Source organism: Salvia hispanica, chromosome 2, assembly GCF_023119035.1.
Source record: "Salvia hispanica cultivar TCC Black 2014 chromosome 2, UniMelb_Shisp_WGS_1.0, whole genome shotgun sequence".
NCBI lineage: Eukaryota > Viridiplantae > Streptophyta > Magnoliopsida > Lamiales > Lamiaceae > Salvia > Salvia hispanica.
This window is the reverse complement of record NC_062966.1, coordinates 34,455,143-34,474,273: the sequence shown is the minus strand read 5'-3', so window position 1 is coordinate 34,474,273 and position 19,131 is coordinate 34,455,143. Positions and strand designations below refer to the sequence as shown.

Sequence of the window (19,131 nt, the reverse complement as noted above, 5' to 3'; positions counted from 1 at the left end):
ATCATGTCCAGCTTGGTACAAAGTATTGAGAAACGCTTATAGACAACGGTTTTGTAAACATATCAGCAATCTGGTTGGACGATGAAGTGAAATGAGTAGTAATAGTTAGATTCAAGACACACTCTCAAATGAAATGACAATCAACTTCAATATGTTTAGTCCTTTCATGAAAAATCGGATTATTCGTGATATAGATTGCAGTAATATGTAGAAGGCAGTAAAAAATCCCATTGATATAATTAACGTTCAAAAATGGACTTCATTTTTGTATAAAAATAAAAATGACACTACTGTTCTACACAGCTGTGAAAAACACAGCGGCGGGGAAATTATGAAACTCAAGAATTTTGGGCATGGCAAATTTAGTGGTATTTTATTGCAACCCAATAAGAATTCTGTGTGTCTCAAATAACAACAAAAAATTAAATCAACCAATTCATTATTGAGGAACAAAGCTTGCCTCCCCTCATTGTGGTAGCATGGGTGTATTTTAAAAGGGGTACTAAAGGAACTTTCCATTTTTTAAATCTCTTTGCATCCAAATTTGGCGATTTTCACTAGGAAAAAAAAGGAATTTCCACTATGTTAGCTACTTGAGCAAGAAAAACCGTTGGCTTGTATAACTGCAAAGTTCTAAACCGGCTAGTGAATTTCGTCGACTACAAGGTCAGCTGCTGCTGCTTCTGAGCAAACTCCTCATCACTGGCTTCGAAATTCATCGTTCTGATCACTCATTCATTCGTTACTTCGTTCCCGGCAGTTGCTCAAATACCAAAGAAACACAGAGATAAGACCAGAGAATGCATCACTTTTCAATTTTCATTATGCTGCTGCTTCTCTTTCACCTTCATACATCTATAGCAGCAGTAAGTAGTAACGATCCAGTTACAACCACATCCCAGCTTTCCATTAATTGTGGCTCGGTTTCCACCTCTGCAGCAATAAATGGCCGAGGGTGGATTGGAGACATACTATCAAAAGGATCATCCCTGCTACAGATAAAGGGTTCATCAACCGGCTCAACTGTCAGGCATAGCTCCACCTCTGCTAATCAAGCTCCCCACAACACAGCTAGAATCTCTACTTCTCAATTCTCCTATGCATTCCGAGTCAGCCCGGGTGAGAAAATTATACGCCTTCACTTTAATCCCGCTCCATATAAAGGCTTCGAAAGGTTGAGTGACTTGTTCAATGTTGAAGCTGGGCCCTTTACTCTGCTCACTAACTTTAGCGCTTCACAAACTGGTGCTGCTCTTGGTGTCAGCACTTTTTCCAAGGAGTTCTGCATAAGCCTAGGAGAAAACCAAACATTTACTATAACTTTTTCTCCTGTAACTAGCGAATCAAGAGATACTACATATGCTTTCATAAACGGAATATAGATAATCACAGTACCACTGCGTCGTTCTTACTTGAAAGGAAGTGATCATCGAGCCCAAGTGGTAGGCCAGGCTCTGGTGAGCATTGACAATACCACTGCACTTGAATTAACACACAGATATTTAGTTTCATTTTCTAATGATAAAGCAAAGGAAAATGAGATCAACGGTCTTACCTGGAGAACACCAGTGGATGTTGGCTTTAGGTACTTGGTCAGGATTCATTTCTGCGACTTGCGTCTCTATGGTGAGGGTCTCAAAGTCCTTATTGATGAAGTAATTGTGGATGCTAACATTTCCATACAATGGGATGATGAATATGGCATCATAGATTATAGAGACTATGTAATGGCAGTTAAAGGCCGAAAAGAGGAGGGTAAACGAGATCTCTTGATTTCCCTGCAGTCGAATGATGAGTTTGTTGATGTGCAGCAACTCATCAAGGGATTTGAGATATTCAAACTGAGCAATCCTGATAACAGTCTTTCCAGTCCGAATGTCTTCCCTTCGAAAAGTGATTCTCCCCCTCGGATTATCAACAACTTACTTCCTATTCTGTCCCAAGGAAAAGCTACTGCAAGTCTTGCAATAGCCATACTTTCTCTAATGAATATAGTTGTCTATAAGCTGAGGGAAATCTATGAAGCAAGAAGCGTTGTAAAAGACGAAAACATGCCATCAGCAAAGGCTGAACAACTCTGTCGACGTTTTTCACTGGCTGAGATTCAATCAGCCACCAAAAACTTCAGTGAAAGGTTACTCATCGGAGGGGGAGGATTTGGTAAAGTTTACATTGGATCTATTGATAATGGGCGAGAGACAGTTGCCGTAAAGAGGTTAAAGTCTGATTCAAGACAAGGGAAACATGAGTTTTTGACAGAGATTGAAACACTTTGTGAGCTCCGACATATTAATCTTGTCTATCTAATAGGCTACTGCAGTCATCACAGGGAAATGGTTCTTGTTTATGAGTACATGCCACGTGGCACACTGGCTGATCACCTCCATGAATATGCCAGGGAAGGCAAAGATGTATGTTCTCTTACTTGGAAGCAACGCCTAGATATATGTATAGGAACCGCCCGAGGATTAGACTATCTCCACACAGGAAACAGAGTCATACATCGCGATGTTAAAGCTTCAAACATCCTCTTGGATGAAAATCTCACAGCCAAGGTCTCCGATTTTGGGTTAGCTAAGCATGAAGATTGCATCAAGCTACAGAGCCATATTAGCACAAGAGTGAAGGGCACACATGGGTACATGGACCCATATTATCAAAATACAGGCAAGTTGACAAGGAAAAGTGACGTATATGCCTTTGGTGTTGTGTTGCTGGAAGTATTGTGTGAGAGAAAAGCGCTAGGTCCAAGGTTCGGAGAGGAAGATTTCTATCTCACCATATGGGCTCGAAACAAAATTGACAATGGAGAGGTTAATCAGATTGTAGCCTCGAGTCTATTGGAAGAAATCCTACCAGATAGCCTGAAGGCATTTGTTGAGGTTGCTGAAAGATGTTTGCATGAGGAACCAAAGCAAAGGCCAACGATGGCTCAAATTGTGGTTCAACTCGAGTCTGCACTTGAGCATCAGGAGAGTGGAAAAGCTGCTGAGTCAAATAACATAGCTCTAGTTACTAATGATGTTCGTCAAACAAATCAATATATGATGTCTTCTGCAAACACTGCACTATCAGCAGAAGCCTTCTCAGATGTACATGTTGATACATCTCCTACGAAACAAACAAATCTAAATTATTTTCCAGATGGAGAAGAAGTTTGGAGAGAACCTATATCATATAAGGCACGTTTTTGGGCATTGGATACACTATGGAACAGGTTAAAACCATCCAAGAGAAAAGAAATCAGCTTAGCATCAGGTATTAACTCATTCTAAACACTTTCTATCATATAATAATCTTCAACCTATAACTAATACACCAATCTATATACTCCAAAAGTATGATAGAAGTGTGCAATGATTTTGCAGAACTGTGTGAGGCTGACATAAGAGTGCCAAAGTATGACTTTAACAAGCTTGCGGCAGCTACCGATCTATTCTCCCATTTCAACAAGATTGGAGAAGGTGGATCTGCTCGAGTCTACAAGGTGACTCTGTCAAGGCTGATGATTTCCCTTTGTTACTCCTTTCGATATTGCACTGACAAATGAATGAATGAGTTTATCCTTCTCCAAACTAATTCTTATCTGAATCTTCATATAGGCTGTGTTACCCACAGGAAGGACAGTCGCAGTTAAGAGATATGCTGCATCACAGGACCGTTTCACTTGGTTCAAAAGAGAGATTCTTTCAGTTTCCAGACTCCATCACCGGAACATCATTAAACTACTTGGATATTACATTCACGACAAAACAAGGATGCTTTTGTATATGAGTTAATGGACAATGGAAGTTTAGATAGTCATATATTAGGTTGGTGTTTTCTTTTAGTTTTTAAATTTCTTATGGATGGATAAAGAGAGTACATAACATTATTTCTTCTGTTTCTTGGATGTAATGGAACATTCTCACATAGGTGAAGAGCAACGTCGCAGGTTTCAATGGTCAGGACGCTTCAAAGTCGTAATTGGAATTGCAAAAGGAGTTATTTATCTTCATCAAGAGTCAAGTCCAAAAATGATTCACAGGGGTCTTAATCCCACCAATATATTACTGGACAATGAGATGAATCCTAAAATATCAGGCTTTGGCATAGCCAGAATTACTGAAGATTACCAATCACAAGTGTACACCTGTTGTGATGGGACCCTGTACTGCTATGATTAATATCCTTTCTTTTCCTTTCCACTTTAATTTTTTCATTCTGACTCCTGAATAACAATAATTTGTTTCTTTGATTTATGTGTGCAGAGGTTATATTGCACCAGAATGTTATAGAGAAGGACAAGTTTCAGAGAAATCAGATGTCTACAGTTTTGGTGTGTTAGTCATGGCGATATTGAGTGGCAAAAGAAATAATAGAGACATGGCAAATCTCATTGGCAATGTAAGCATTCATAACTTTCATGAACTTCTATATAAATGTGGATGCAATGCAAGTGAAGATGCAATAGACAAATTCCAAGTGTATATACAATGCATTTTCCAGTTGTTATAACTTAAATGTGTTATGATATGATGAATGTCCAGGCATGGGAGCTGTGGGAAGAAAATGGAAATGTATTAGCGGTGGTAGACACACACCTTGGAGGAGAGTTTTCAAGGGAAGAAGCGCTGGGATGTATACAAGTATGTCTGTTGTGCACCCAATATGGACCGCAGCAGCGCCCAACGATGGCTTCTGTGCTAAGAATGTTGCTCGGAGAAGACTTGTCGCTACAAGAGAAGATGGGGCAAGTAAAATACCATTCCTTTTTGCACCATTACATGTAGGGTGTCAAACCCAAAATACCGGGTAATTGGATATCCGATATCCGATTTTTCGGGTTTTGGGATTGGGTTCGGGTTTATGATTTTTGAATTATTGGGTATCGGATAACTCGATACCCGATCGGGTATACTCAAATTACCCAAATTACCCGATTTTTTTTTTAAAAATTAAATTTATTAAATTATGTATTTATTCTATTATTTAAATAATTAAATAATTAAATCTAGTCGCAAAATCTTTCACTCTTAAGTCACATTTAGGGTTAATATATTAATTGTGATGTTTATTATGGATGAATGATGGATGCTATGACTTATGAAATTTTTATTTTTAAATTTGTGGTAGTTTTTTTCTCTTAATCGAACTATTACAAGTTTGTATTTCTAAAAGTTTGTGATTAATTTTGTTAAAAAAAAACTAAAATCAAAATCAAAAATCGGGACTGGATATCCAATTTTTCGGGACTGGATACCCGACTCGGGTATCTGTGTACCCAAAATCATTTTCGGATCGGGTATCGGGTATTAGATTTTGGAAAATTCGGGATTGGGTACTCGGAATTTTCGGATCGGATATCCGCGGGTACCTAATTTGACAGGCTAAATTACATAGTATTTGGCAGGATAGATTACTCATCTAGGGATGGAATTCTATGCACAAAAATATCATTTTTATTCATAGAATTCTATAGTTATCAACCCTACCTGCGCTAATTCTACTATACACCCAATTCTACTGTAACAAATTGGCCAGATGATTTCTGAGTTATTCCACTCAGTAGCTTCCAGTAAACATGTTTATGTAGAATTTTAGGCAGGATTTAGCTACCCCTCCCTCCTCAGCTTTTTTGTCACAATACGAATGCATCATTCCCTTAAACATGTTGACATCTTTTGCAAAAGAATCCCATAACAGCCTACGGTTCACAAACCCTCACTGTCAAAGAACCAATAGATGGAATTCATACTGTCAAATTACTAGTATAAAAGTTGGAATCAAAGGTGAATTGAGAGGATTATACCTGAATCACACTGATTACACTGCATTTTTCTTACTTTATGAATATGGTTGATTTAGTTGTCATGAAATTATAGTAGTAGGGGATGTTATAGGTGATCCTTATTGGTTAAGGATGTGCTCTTGTCGCATTTGTAAATTAAGGTTAGGGGATATAAATTACGTAGAAAACGTGTTCAAATAATTAAGTGCTTCAACTTAATGTAATTAATTAATTAACACTCATTTGTAAGGCTTGATTTTAACTTGATTCTAACACTTGGCTTATGAGTTAAAAAGATAACACGTCTCATCTAAAGAACCCATGATCCATCCGATCATTAATTAAATATAGTCAATAATTAAGTTCATCCGGTTGCTAAAATAGATGCAATTAACAACCTGCCTAGGTCATGTTATTCAAGTATTTCTTTAAAATATAATATGGGTGATTTACTATTGTGTTGTAATTTTTATATAGACAAGTTTCAGCAGACATGGGTGAGTCAGTCTATTAATAGTAACCATAGATTTATTTTTATTAGTGGTAAGGGAAACTTTTTTTGGGAAGACTTGATCAGTCATTCAGTCACAAAGTAAATGGGATGTAATGATTTTTCTAAGTCAACGGATTTATTATATGATTAACTCTTTAATAGGCCAGGAGGTATTTCAGTGTCAATGGCCTTACACGAATGATTTGTCTTAGTCAATGGATATATTACGAGATTTTGCAAAATTATATCACATGATTAATTTATATTATGTGTGATTATAAGATTGAATCTAATAACTTAATTTTAAATGAATATTTATTTGATAATCATTTGATAATCAGTTATAGTCAACTCTCTCTTATTAAATAATTTTAAAACTATTTAATCTAGTAAACCAAGCCACAAACGGCAACATGCATAATGGCAAACCATAGTAATATCAAAATATCCATCATAATATTAGTGCAATCTATTTCAACTTGGGATCAACCCATTATCCATTTTCCTATTAACCCAATATCAAGAAATTATATTGTTTCAACTTCCTAAAGAATTTGACACTTTCACACACTCTCAATCCTTTAACTAAGTATAATGTTCTTTTTTCTGTTGTCAATTTTGTATACTTGAATGGCACGATTTGTATATAAATTATGAGTTAGGAATAGTTTATATGTTACCAAAAGTAGTTGTCATTACTATTATTTTAATTGTATCACAAATTAAAGCAGATCAGTTGAATTTAAAAAAAATACTAGTATAACTCACGGCATAAATTTTTCCGTAGAAACTCAATACACGCGTAAATTTACCAAAATATAAACTAAAACACATAAATGATAGTACAAGTTACATAGAGTAATAATGTGCCATATACCTTTTGTAAGCACCATACACGTTTAAGATACATTTACCATCATTTGTTTTGTTTTATATGTATGGTTTGATTCTAATACATTAAAAATTATTGTTGATACTTTTAATTTTACAATTTTCACAAAAATCAAAGCTCGATTTGTTCATTTTCTCTGTAATTTCAAATAAATGAATAAAATGACAAATCGAACTAAGATTTTCATGAAAAGTTAAAATTAAAAGTGTCAATAATAATTTTTAATGTATTAGAACCAAACCAATTATAAAACGATGATTAAAAGTGCTGACATAATGTATATAACATATAATTCCTCTCAATTTACAATCAAAACAGTTTAAGTCTAATCCTTTAAAATAGTATCTAAATTTAGACTGGAACAGCGAATTTGAAGCTTGTAAAAAAAACGCATCACAAATTCGATTTGCTCATCGCTGGTCGATCAACCCCTTGAACACTCACAACCTCTAATCCTCTATCACCAACCCCATTTTCCCGTTAAACGAATACCCTCAAATTATAGTGTTTCAACTTCCAAAACACTCACCATTTTCCCGCTCTCCCTACCCTTTTCCTTTTCTGTTGTCGACTTGTATTTGAGGTAATTTAAGATAGTGATGGTAAAAAGACTACGTGAAGAATGGACCAAAAAGGGAGTGATGCAATGAAGATAAATGGAGCAAAATTGGAGACAAGACATAACAAGCTCAAATTATACTCCATATAACTCCATTGCCCTGCAAATTGACAAGTCTGTGCAGGGCCATTGACCCCAAGTCTTTGCAAACTTACAAATATTTGCTCATATAAAACTAAACATTTTTTATTATCCAACTCAACCGCCATGAAGTTCCAAACTATTAATAATCTCCTCCTTCTCCTCCTCCTCCTCCATATCTTCCCAGTGACAACAAGTGTTGCCACCACAGTGCCTGCTTACACGCCAGCTGACCGTATCCTCCTCAACTGCGGTGCCTCAGGCATCTTCAACGACACCAGCCACCGGAGTTGGGTGGGCGATGCCGAGTTAAAATTCATGCCAGCAAATGCAGCTGCCATATCTTTTTCATCCACAGCCTCAAATATAGATCCCAATGTTTCTCCACTCCCTTATCACACCGCTCGTATTTTCACTAACTCTTTCACCTACACATTTCCCATCACCAAAGGCCAGAAATTCCTTCGCCTCTACTTCTACCCCAGCATTTACTCCCACCATGACACTTCTAAATCTCTCTTCTCTGTCTCTGCAAATTCCTTTACCCTACTGACCAATTTCAGCGCTTTCCTTCATTCCCGGAATTCTTCACAGCCATCTTTCATGAAAGAATTCGCCATCGATGTCCAAGATTATAATCAAACACTAGTTTTAACTTTCTCCCCAGAGCCATACTCCACCGGTTTCGTGAATGGCATTGAAATTGTGTCAATCCCGGATGAACTCTACTTACATAGAAATGATTCAATCAAATATGATGGCAAGAACACTCAGATATTTTATCAGGGTCGCAGTTCAGCTCTTGAGACTCTTTACAGGCTAAACGTTGGCGGCGACAGAGTTAATATTGAAGACGACAGTGGCATGTACCGGGCATGGTACCCAGATGATGGCTACTTAAGTGGCCAAGCTTTTGGCTACACTCAGGCCATCGGCAATTCCGAGGTTAAGGCCACTGTTCCATACACTGCTCCAGAAGTAGTCTACACAAGTGCCAGAATGACCTACAACACCAGTAGCTTAAATTGGGAATTTCCAGTGGATTCAGGGTTTAACTATCTTGTCAGGTTGCACTTTTGTGAATTTACGCAAGGTGTAACTAAGTCAGGACAAAGGACTTTTTCGATTCTCTTAAACAAAACCGCTGCTGATATTGCAGCTGACGTTGTCTCTTGGGCCGGCGGTCCTCTAATTCCCACCTTCAAGGACTACATCATATGGCTACCTGATCACCACAACGATCGTGGGAAACAAAACCTGGGCCTGTCTTTGTCTCCTAACTCTGCAAAAGATCAACAGTATCGTAATGCTTTCTTGAATGGCCTTGAAATATTCAAGCTCAATCGTACAAACGGGAGCCTAGCATCTGCCAACCCTGAGCTTGCGGTCAAATCTATTGAGCTGACGGTGAAGCCCAAGCAGGAGAAGAAAATTCGAGAATTGTCTATAATTTTTGGGAGTGTGGTTGGCTTCCTTGCAGTGGCTGGAGTCACGGCTTTCCTGATTTGTCGAAGGCTGAATAAAGGGAAGGAAGCATCTAATGGCAGTGCCGCCGAGTCATCCTTCCAACCTTCTTCAATCACGTCAACATACACAACTAGTACTACTGCAGATCCGCATCCTTGGAAATCCTGCAGATATTTCGCGCTCGCTGAGATCAAAGCTGCAACATCCAACCTAGATCGAAACTCCATCATTGGGAGAGGAGGATTTGGGTGCGTTTACATGGGAGTCATAGATGACGGTGCCACCACCGTGGCGATAAAACGGCTCAACCCGTCGTCAAATCAAGGGGCTCATGAGTTCCTAACCGAAATCCACATGTTGTCAAAGCTGAGGCACCTCCACTTGGTATCACTAATTGGCTACTGCGACGAGGATGGCGAGATGATCTTGGTGTATGATTACATGGCCCACGGCTCTTTACATGACCATCTCTACACCTGCCGCAACCCCCAATTATCGTGGAAGCAGCGCCTCCAGATCTCCATGGGCGCTGCAAAAGGACTGCACTATCTCCACACCGGCGCTGAACACGCCATCATACATCGCGACGTCAAGTCCACTAACATCCTACTCGACCACAACTGGATCGCCAAGATATCTGATTTTGGACTGTCCAAAATGGGAGAGTCGAACGATTCGTTCACTCATATCAGCACCAACGTCAAGGGCACCTTCGGGTACTTGGATCCGAAATACTTTTCGACTCATCAACTGACAAGAAAATCAGATGTGTATGCATTTGGAGTGGTTCTGTTCGAGCTTATTTCTGGAAGAGCGGCGGTGGATGTGAGGCTGGATGAGGAGCAGCATAGCCTGGCTGGATGGGCTCGATTTTGTGTGCGAGAAGGAAGAGTGGACGGACTCATTGACAGCAACCTTGAGGGGCAGATTTCAGCAAGTTGTTTGGATGTGTTTGTTGGAATAGCAGGGAGATGCATACACATTCAGCCATTGGAAAGGCCTACCATGGCTGATGTGGTGATGGGCCTCGAATTAGCAGTGTCGTTACAGGAGACAACCGTGGTGGAAGATAATGAAAATGATGCCGGAGGGATTCACAGCGATCGGAGCCAGGTGGCTGTTGATGTGATATGTAGCACAGATTGATGTGATATGTAGCACAGATTGTACTATCAAATATATACTATATCTATGCATGATTAGGAGTCCCTTTTTATCACAAATTTTAAGAATTTTGAAGGAATGTGAGTTGAAAATGTAAACAGTCAATGGAATCAGTAGCCTATGGAGTACTATTCAGAACAAAAGTAAAATATGACTTGTGTAATACAAGTGGATCAAGTCATGCATGAGGAATAACCTTTCTGGTTGTATCAATCCCTTTCTAGTTGGGAGAACAGCACTAGACAGCCTAAATATATTCGTAGAAACAGCTGGTAGATGCCTACTGGATCGTGGAATCGACCGGCCATCAATGAAAATGTCTTATTTAGAAGCAAGTTATATAAGCAACAGAGACACTAATATTGGCTTATCACCTTCAAATTACTATGTCTATCAACTATCAAGGACTCAAAATTTACCTTTGATCACATTCGTCAAGCTGCAATGCTTTGCCCAATTTTCGCTTCACAGCTTGGAATCCAGATGCACGACCTAAGCAAGTCCAATAGCCAGAATCACGAGTCGAAGAAAACCGAGACTTCCATCACCAAACACCACATAAAATCTTAGTTAACAACAGCCTAAAATAAAATATAAACCCAATTACTCTCTTACTTTATTGGAGTATTTTTTTATTTTACTCTTCTATTTTATTCTCTCTTTATTTTACTCTTACTTTTTGAACATTGTCTTTTAAAATTTCATGTCCAAAAGAAATGTCTTAACTTATAACCAGGCTGAGAAAATATCATTTTTCTCATTTTTGCAAGTACACCAAAATTAGTAGTACTATCATTGTAATTTTTGAAAAAGTGAAAACTTATAGTACTAGGAGTACTTTTCTTGACAACCGATGACTCGGAAGGTATTTCGGATCCAAATACTCAAAGGTGTCGTTGATCTTGATGATCCGACAAGGTGCCTTTGTGGGAATTATAGAGATGGTCATTACATGAGTGCAAATACTTGGTAGTTCGCAAGCAATGGAATCTGATGAATCCACTATCCTCCTTCAGAAGTTACAAAATAGAAAACACGTACTGTATAAAGGAAGACGAAGAAGAGGCTGGCCTCACCATCATTTTGCTCTTGATTTATATCCAGATTTTGAGAGGTGCATATAAAGTGTATCTTTAGCTACAAAACTGCCAAAAAACAAACATTTATAGGAGATGCTTCTTCCCACATTCGAACATGATTAAAGCTCTTGTGGTAAATGCATGCTACTTTTGTCTCACGCAAAAGGTTTTAGTTCCTCGCACAACGGGATCGCAGTCTTGCCAATTTTGATCATCCAATATCGGCTTAACTGAGGGAACACCTCTGGTCCGAGGATAAGCACCAACACAATCAAGTTTGAATAACTCACTGAAAAAGCATAAAGGCTGCGAGTGGTGGAATGAGAAATATGAGGACCATGACCAAAACATAATTGAATTTCAGCTGCCTTGCATCTATGTTTCGAGTAGTGTCGGCCTCAGAGGGGGGATCATGCTGCCCTGCATTGGCTTCGGTTTTGACGAATCCTTTTGAGCATTGCCCTCCATCTAGAAACAAACATTAATCACGCGTTAACCCCAGAAAACATATGTTAAAAATCATTCATAGTAAACAATAATGTCTTGCAAAGTAAAATTCAAAAACGTAATTACAGGAGAGAGCTGTGTGATAGAGGAAAGAAAGATAAGCTTGAGATAAAAGCTAATAATCTGATGCACTACTAACATCTTTTACATGCCTGGCAATTACTATATACGAGTAGAACACATGTATGAGTGTATTCACGAGATTTAAAATATCCACACTGACGACTTGGAGCAAGCATTAATCAAATAAGAGGCTTACAAGTGAACTATAGTATTAAGGAAGGAGAGAATAACAGAAACACCAAACCTCATAGTTGATGGCTTATGGTTCAGTAGGTGAACCGGCGAAGCTATTGGCTTATGGTTCAATTAGTCAGACCGAAATACTATAGCAAATAGAAAATATATATAATAGTATATGGGTAGTGATAAAATGCAAAGTCTATATATTGTACAAACTCCAAACTATGACATGGACCATTAGAAAACGTCAATAGATACAAAATTATAATAACAACAAATGTCAACACAGCATCAACCGTTGACTTTGTGTTGACATTTTTTATTGACGTTCCAGATCATAGTTTGGAGTTTGCATATGATTACATCGCGAATATATATTATATAAAAATATCATAATTTAGTGAATGGTGTAAAAAAAAGATACTAAGTCTTTAAGTTTTTAAGTTTGTAAATAACATAAAAAAATTGATCATTTCGCCAATCAGTAGTTTAATTGGGGATTCATTTTTAACTATCCATTATACTTAGACTCAAGAGATTTAGCATAGCACTGAATCAAATTTAGAATAAATAATCAAACTATATGTATGATTAATGATAAATGAAATGAAATGATAAATGTAGCAATCAGACGCTCAAGAGTTACCAAATCTGGAGTATCCATGGCCCATGAATTGCAAACAAAGAAAGATGCTCAAATGACATCTTCACCAGCTCAAGATTATGCTCTTCTCTGATAGGGAATTGCGAGACAGAATCAGACATGATTCTTGTGTACGAGCACATGGAGAATGGGACACTCTATGACCATCTGCATGATGCTTTAAAGGATCCCCTTCCATGGAAGCGAAGACTTCAAATCTGCATTGGTGCAGCTCGGGCTCTAGAGTACATTCATTTCACAGTCAAGCAGACAATGCTTCATCTTAACCTGACGTCAACCAACTTCTGGTTAAATGAGAACTGGACTCCCAAGATATCTGGATGGGGTTTGTACAAAATTACAGGAAACAATCAGGTGCCATCAGTCATTTTAGATTCAATTTATATACGCGGAGAACAGTGAACAGAAATGTCGTGTGTCTACTCATTTGGTCTGATTTTGTATCGATCCCTTTCTAGTTGGGAGAACAGCACCAGACAGCCTAAAGACATACTTAGAAACTGCTGGAAGATGCCTAATGGATCGTGGAATTGACCAGCCAACAATGACAGATGTAGTGGCAAGACTTGAGGATGCATTACAGCTCCAAGAAGCAACAGAGCTACTAAGGGTATCCAACCCCGAAGGAGCTGACCAGTAACCCATATCTGGCATGTTTGCAAGGCAAAGGATCAAGAATGTCCCAATGTGTCGACGCGAATCAAATGTAGTTCAGGGCTCTGAATTCTCCCTTTCTGATTTTAACTAGTTAAAATAAGTTGTGTGTAAAAAACTAGATGAAGACACAAATCCTTATCCATTGCACCATGCTACCATGTAAGCTCAAATAAAAAAATGATACACCATTGTAAAATGTCATTAAGTGGAACACCTCAAAATGACATGGTCAAAAACTTACTCATATTCTAAGTGAGAAATTGTCAATATATGTGGGATATATCACAGTCACGTTATCAGAAGCACAATGAAACTAAAATTTAATTCATATTCAAGTGGAACATTTAAGTCAATATATGTGGGATATATCACAGTCACATTATTAGAAGAACAATGAAACTAAAATTTAATTCATATTAAATTGGAACATTTAAGTCAATATATGTGGGCTATACAACAGTCACGTTATTATAAGCACAATGAAATAACAAGGCTATTATGAAGTAATTTAATAAGAAATAACCTTTCTGTGAATTGGCCCCACGAAGGAGTAGTTTATGACGGGAGGAAGCTTCCATATCCAATTCTTCTCCGTGAACACAGCTAAGAAATAAAAAGGAACAAACCAAGAATTGAAAAGATGCGAAATGAAAATATACTGCATGAAACAATAGCCGACAGCAGACTACTTTTCCAAACAAATCTTGTGACTGAGCAAGAGCAAGATGATGCAAATCGACAATTTTATCTTTAAATAAAACAAGAGACTTTAACAGTTGACCAGAGAAAAAAATATACATATCACAATATAACAGGATATGATCTATACCTAGCTTACATCCTCTCCCACAACACAACCCATCTTTCGAGAAAACAAAGATTAAAAATGTCAGTTTCAAAATTACCATTTATTCTCATATTCCTGAGTTTGTTGTGCCAAATCTTTATCATATTTGCCAGCCACATTCCTGCTACTACTAATCCCCTGCCTGACAGTATTGCCATTTCTTGCGGTTCTTCGGGCAGCTTGGCCGCGCTGGATGGACGTTTTTGGATGGGGGATTCTGGAGTTGAATCCACCTTGTCACTGCAGATCAATGGAAAATCTTCCAACTCAAGAGCCATTCACCAACTTGCTTCATTCGATCCTGTGCCCTGCAGGACAGCTCGAGCATCGCACAACACATTCAGTTACATCTTCCGAGTCAAGCCCGGACAGAAATTCATCCGCTTGCACTTCTATCAAGATTCATACAAGGGGTTTAAGAGGTCGGAAGCTCTGTTCACTGTTAAAGCAGGTCCTTACACACTCCTCAGTAACTTCAGCACAGTTCTTGCTGCTGATGTTTTGGGTGAAAAACATATCATCAAAGAGTACTGTGTTAATATTGATGATGGGTGGGCTTTGACTATAACTTTCTTACCAGCTCAGGGGAAAAAGAAATCAGATAACTTCTATGCATTTGTCAATGGTATAGAGGTTGTCTCAATGCCCACTGGTCATTATTTCACTCCCGAAGGGGAGTTGGGTGCTCTTGTTGTCGGAAAGAAGTACAGATTCTTTGTTGATAACAGCACAGCATTAGAGCTGGTTCAACGGTTGAATATTGGTGGAACCTCCATCTTGCCGGCTCAAGATTCCCACCTGTTCCGCCGATGGGATGAAGACTCCAACTACTTGCTCGAAAGAGGTCAAGGTGCTCTTCCTGTTAATACTTTAACCACAGTTAGATATGCAGACATGTTAACATATGTTGCACCAGTTAAAGTATATCAAACGTCAAGGATGATGTTAGCAGACACTAAATTGAGTGCCAGTACTCTTAAATGGAAACTGTCAGTGCACTTAGGATTCAGATACCTAATTAGGCTCCATTTTTCAAAGTTTGATCAGCAGACGATGGAGAGTCCCAACAAGAACTTCTCTGTTCTCATCAATAATCAGATAGCTGAGGATAATGTCAATATCATTCAATGGGGTGGAGTATCTGGAGTTGCAGTCTACAGAGACTATATAGTGATGATGGAGGGAGATAAGATGGAGGAAAAGAGCTATCTTACCATCCTGTACCAGCCAAAGTTTGAATCAACAGCTGAACAATTCCATAGCACACTGATTGCCTTGGAAGTATTTAAGCAGAGCAACCCCGACAACAACCTAGCAGGAAAATGGCCAGTTCCTGAGCTGCAGCATTCAAACTCAACACCAAAGCAAAAGAAATCAAAATCAAGTTACCGTATAAACTTGATCTCGGCTATCCTCACAGCTATACTAGCATTAATGAATGTTGCAGTTTACAACCTTAAAAGAATTTCAGACTCCAGTTCCAGAAGGGTAATGGGATCATCCTTGGTGGAAGATCGATGCCGGAAGTTTTCAATTGAAGAAATACGTTTGGCAACCAACAGTTTTGATCCTCAGTTTCAAATAGGAAGTGGAGGATATGGCAGAGTCTATAAAGGGAACATCAACAATGGAGCAACTGTTGTTGCAATCAAGCGATTGAAAACAGAATCTCGGCAAGGAGAAACTGAGTTTCAGACGGAAATCATGATGCTATCCAAGCTCAGGCATGTCAATCTTGTTTCACTTATTGGTTACTGCAATGATGGTCAGGAGCGGATTTTGGTTTACCAGTATATCAGCCAGGGAACACTTGCCGACCAACTCTACAAAGCCAACGGAATTGGAAGGTCTAATCTTCCACTTTCTTGGGAACTTCGACTCAAAGTCTCAATTGGGGCTGCATGTGGCTTATATCATCTTCACTCGCAGCACGGGATCATACACAGGGATGTGAAAAGCACAAACATTCTGCTGGATGAGAATTGGGTTGCCAAGATCTCAGATTTTGGGCTGTCCAAAATGGGACCACCAAATGATTCATTCACCCATATTAGTACGAATGTCAAAGGCACATTTGGGTACCTAGATCCAGAGTACTTCTTAACTCGTAAATTGACGAGAAAGTCAGATGTCTATGCATTTGGAGTGGTTTTATTTGAAGTTCTTTCTGGAAGACCTCCAGTGAACATAAGACTTGACGAGGAGCAACACAGCCTGGCTGGATGGGCTCGATATTGCATACGAGATGGAAGAGTGGATCGACTCATTGACCCCAACTTGATGGAGCAGATATCACCTGCTTGTTTAAAAGTGTTTGTTGGAATTGCAGGAAGATGCCTACACATTCAACCCCAGGGAAGGCCTTCTATTGCAGATGTAGTGGTGGGCCTTGAATTAGCTTTGTTATTACAGCATACAAAAGATCCTATAGAACAGGAGGAAGAGGATGAAAATTCTGGAAGAAGTTACAGCGACCATAGTGATGGGGTCGTTTGTATGGATGATATAAGTTTCCCCACTGGAGAATCATACAGGATTAGCAGTGAAGATGATCCCAGCTCCAGTACAACCAACGGAGGCAGTGATCAGAAGAGCAGAAAAAAGAAGGCCAGGGATAATGGCTTGAACAATGATTACACAAGATGGTGGTGGGACCCATTTGGGATTTTACCAAGAACAACATCAAAGTCAAAACAGCGAAGTGAGGTAATCCACCAGTTTTCCCTCCAGGAGATTCAGAGAGCCACAAATAATTTTCACAAAAATCTCATGATTGGCTATGGAGGATTGGACAGTGTATATAAAGGATGCCTAGATGGTGGTAAAAGAAATGTAGCAATCAGACGCTCAAGAGCTACCGAATCTAGAGTATCCATGGCCCATGAGTTGCAAACAAAGAAAGATACTCAAATGACCTCTTCACCAGCTCAAGATTATGCTCTGTCTCTGATAGGGTATTGTGAGACAGAATCAGACATGATTCTTGTGTACGAGCACATGGAAAATGGGACACTCTATGACCATCTGCATGATGCTTTAAAGGATCCCCTTCCATGGAAGCGAAGACTTCAAATCTGCATTGGTGCAGCTCGGAGTCTAGAGTACCTTCATTTCACACTCAAGCAGACAATGCTTCATCTTAACCTGACGTCAACCAACATCTGGTTAAATGAGAACTGGACTCCCAAGATATCTGGATGGGGTTTATCCAAAATTACAGGAAACAATCAGGTGCCATCAGTCATCAAGAGTAACTGGGGAATTTTGGATTCAAATTACATACATGGAGAACATTTAACAGCAATGTCGTGTGTCTACTCGTTTGGTGTGATTTTGTTTGAGGTGCTGTTTGCTGAAAAGGAATCAGACCGCTGGCTCAATGAGGATCATGTGACTCTAGCCCAGTGGATCAAGACATGCACGAGGACTAACCTTCCTGGTTGTATCGATCCCTTTCTAGTTGGGAGAACAGCACCAGACAGCCTAAAGATATTCGTAGAAACTGCTGGAAGATGCCTAAAGGATAGTGGAATTGACCGGCCATCAATGACAGATGTAGTGGCAAGACTTGAGGATGCATTACAGCTCCAAGAAGCAACAGAAGCTACTCAGGGTATCCAGCCCCGAAGGAGCTGACCAGTAACCCATATCGGGCATGTTTGCAAGCAAGAGGATCAAGAATGACACGAGTCAAATGTAGTTCAGGGCTCTGAATTGCCCTTTCTGTTTTTAAATAGTAAAAGTAAGTTGTGTAAATACTAAGATGATGAAACATATCCTTATCCATTGTACCATACTACCATATAAGCTCAAATTTATGCCTAATGCTCTTCACATGTGCTTCTACTGGATTCTTTCATGTTAAGAACAATACAAAAGGGGAAGCAGAAGTTCAGCAAGATAATGTCTTATTTCTCCAATTTGAAATCACATCATATTCTCAGGAGTCAGAGAAAACTGAAAAATCCTTGATAATACACTACATAAAATCTTAGTTAACAACAGCCTATGATATAATTCGAACTGAATCACCAAGACGGATTAAACAAGCAAAAGCTAAAAAAATCAACAATGCGGTCTAAGTTCCACAGAAGCGCGAATTCGTATGTCACATAACCAATACATGGAATTCATACTGTCAAATTATAAAAGTTGGAATCAAAGTTGGAATCAGCGAGAAGCAGAATTGAGAGGAATATACCTGAATCGCACCGAAGACTCCTGCGTGCTAGCGCGCATCGCACATATTTTATCTATATGCTCCATATATGTATGAACATGATTGATTAAGTTTTAATTATGGTAATTAAGGTTTAATTAGGGTAATTATGTGAACGCCAATGATGCTATTCAAATAATTAAGGCTTATCGCACCGAGGGAAAATTAATTAGTAAGAATAATGTTTTTATTTATGAAAAAAAATAAAATTGAATGAAGTGTTTAAATTGAAATAATTATGAATACACATGCAATGCAATTTAAGATGATTATTTTTCTTTTTTTAGTTTATTGAGTAAACTGCGTCCTTAGTCCTTAACTTTTTGAGCTGTGACACCATGGATTCCTAACAAAAAAAAAATAGTGCAAGAGAAATAAAGTTTTATTTAATCACGAATACATTATTTTTAGCCACTTTTCGGACGAAAC

General features: G+C 38.7%; 3 protein-coding genes and 1 pseudogene across 3 annotated transcripts; 3 read left to right on the top strand and 1 right to left on the bottom strand.

The window, feature by feature from the left end:
- Positions 1–824: 824 nt before the first annotated feature.
- Positions 825–4,772, top strand: LOC125206858 (annotated as a pseudogene).
- A 3,209-nt stretch (positions 4,773–7,981) lies between these two features.
- Positions 7,982–10,669, top strand: LOC125206857 (receptor-like protein kinase FERONIA). The gene has a single exon (XM_048106077.1). It carries the CDS (start codon positions 7,982–7,984, stop codon positions 10,466–10,468), a length of 2,487 nt encoding a protein of 828 aa, XP_047962034.1. The 3' UTR covers positions 10,469–10,669.
- A 1,182-nt stretch (positions 10,670–11,851) lies between these two features.
- Positions 11,852–18,786, bottom strand: LOC125206856. The gene is made up of 3 exons (XM_048106076.1): positions 18,685–18,786; positions 14,160–14,239; positions 11,852–12,033 (listed from the first exon to the last, which is right to left on the bottom strand). The coding sequence occupies exons 1-3, from the start codon at positions 18,747–18,749 to the stop codon at positions 11,852–11,854; spliced, it is 327 nt and encodes a 108-aa protein (XP_047962033.1). The 5' UTR covers positions 18,750–18,786.
- LOC125207707 (receptor-like protein kinase FERONIA) lies at positions 14,214–18,319 on the top strand. The gene has a single exon (XM_048107165.1). The coding sequence runs from the start codon at positions 14,523–14,525 to the stop codon at positions 18,117–18,119; it is 3,597 nt and encodes a 1,198-aa protein (XP_047963122.1). The 5' UTR covers positions 14,214–14,522; the 3' UTR covers positions 18,120–18,319.
- Positions 18,787–19,131: the final 345 nt, after the last annotated feature.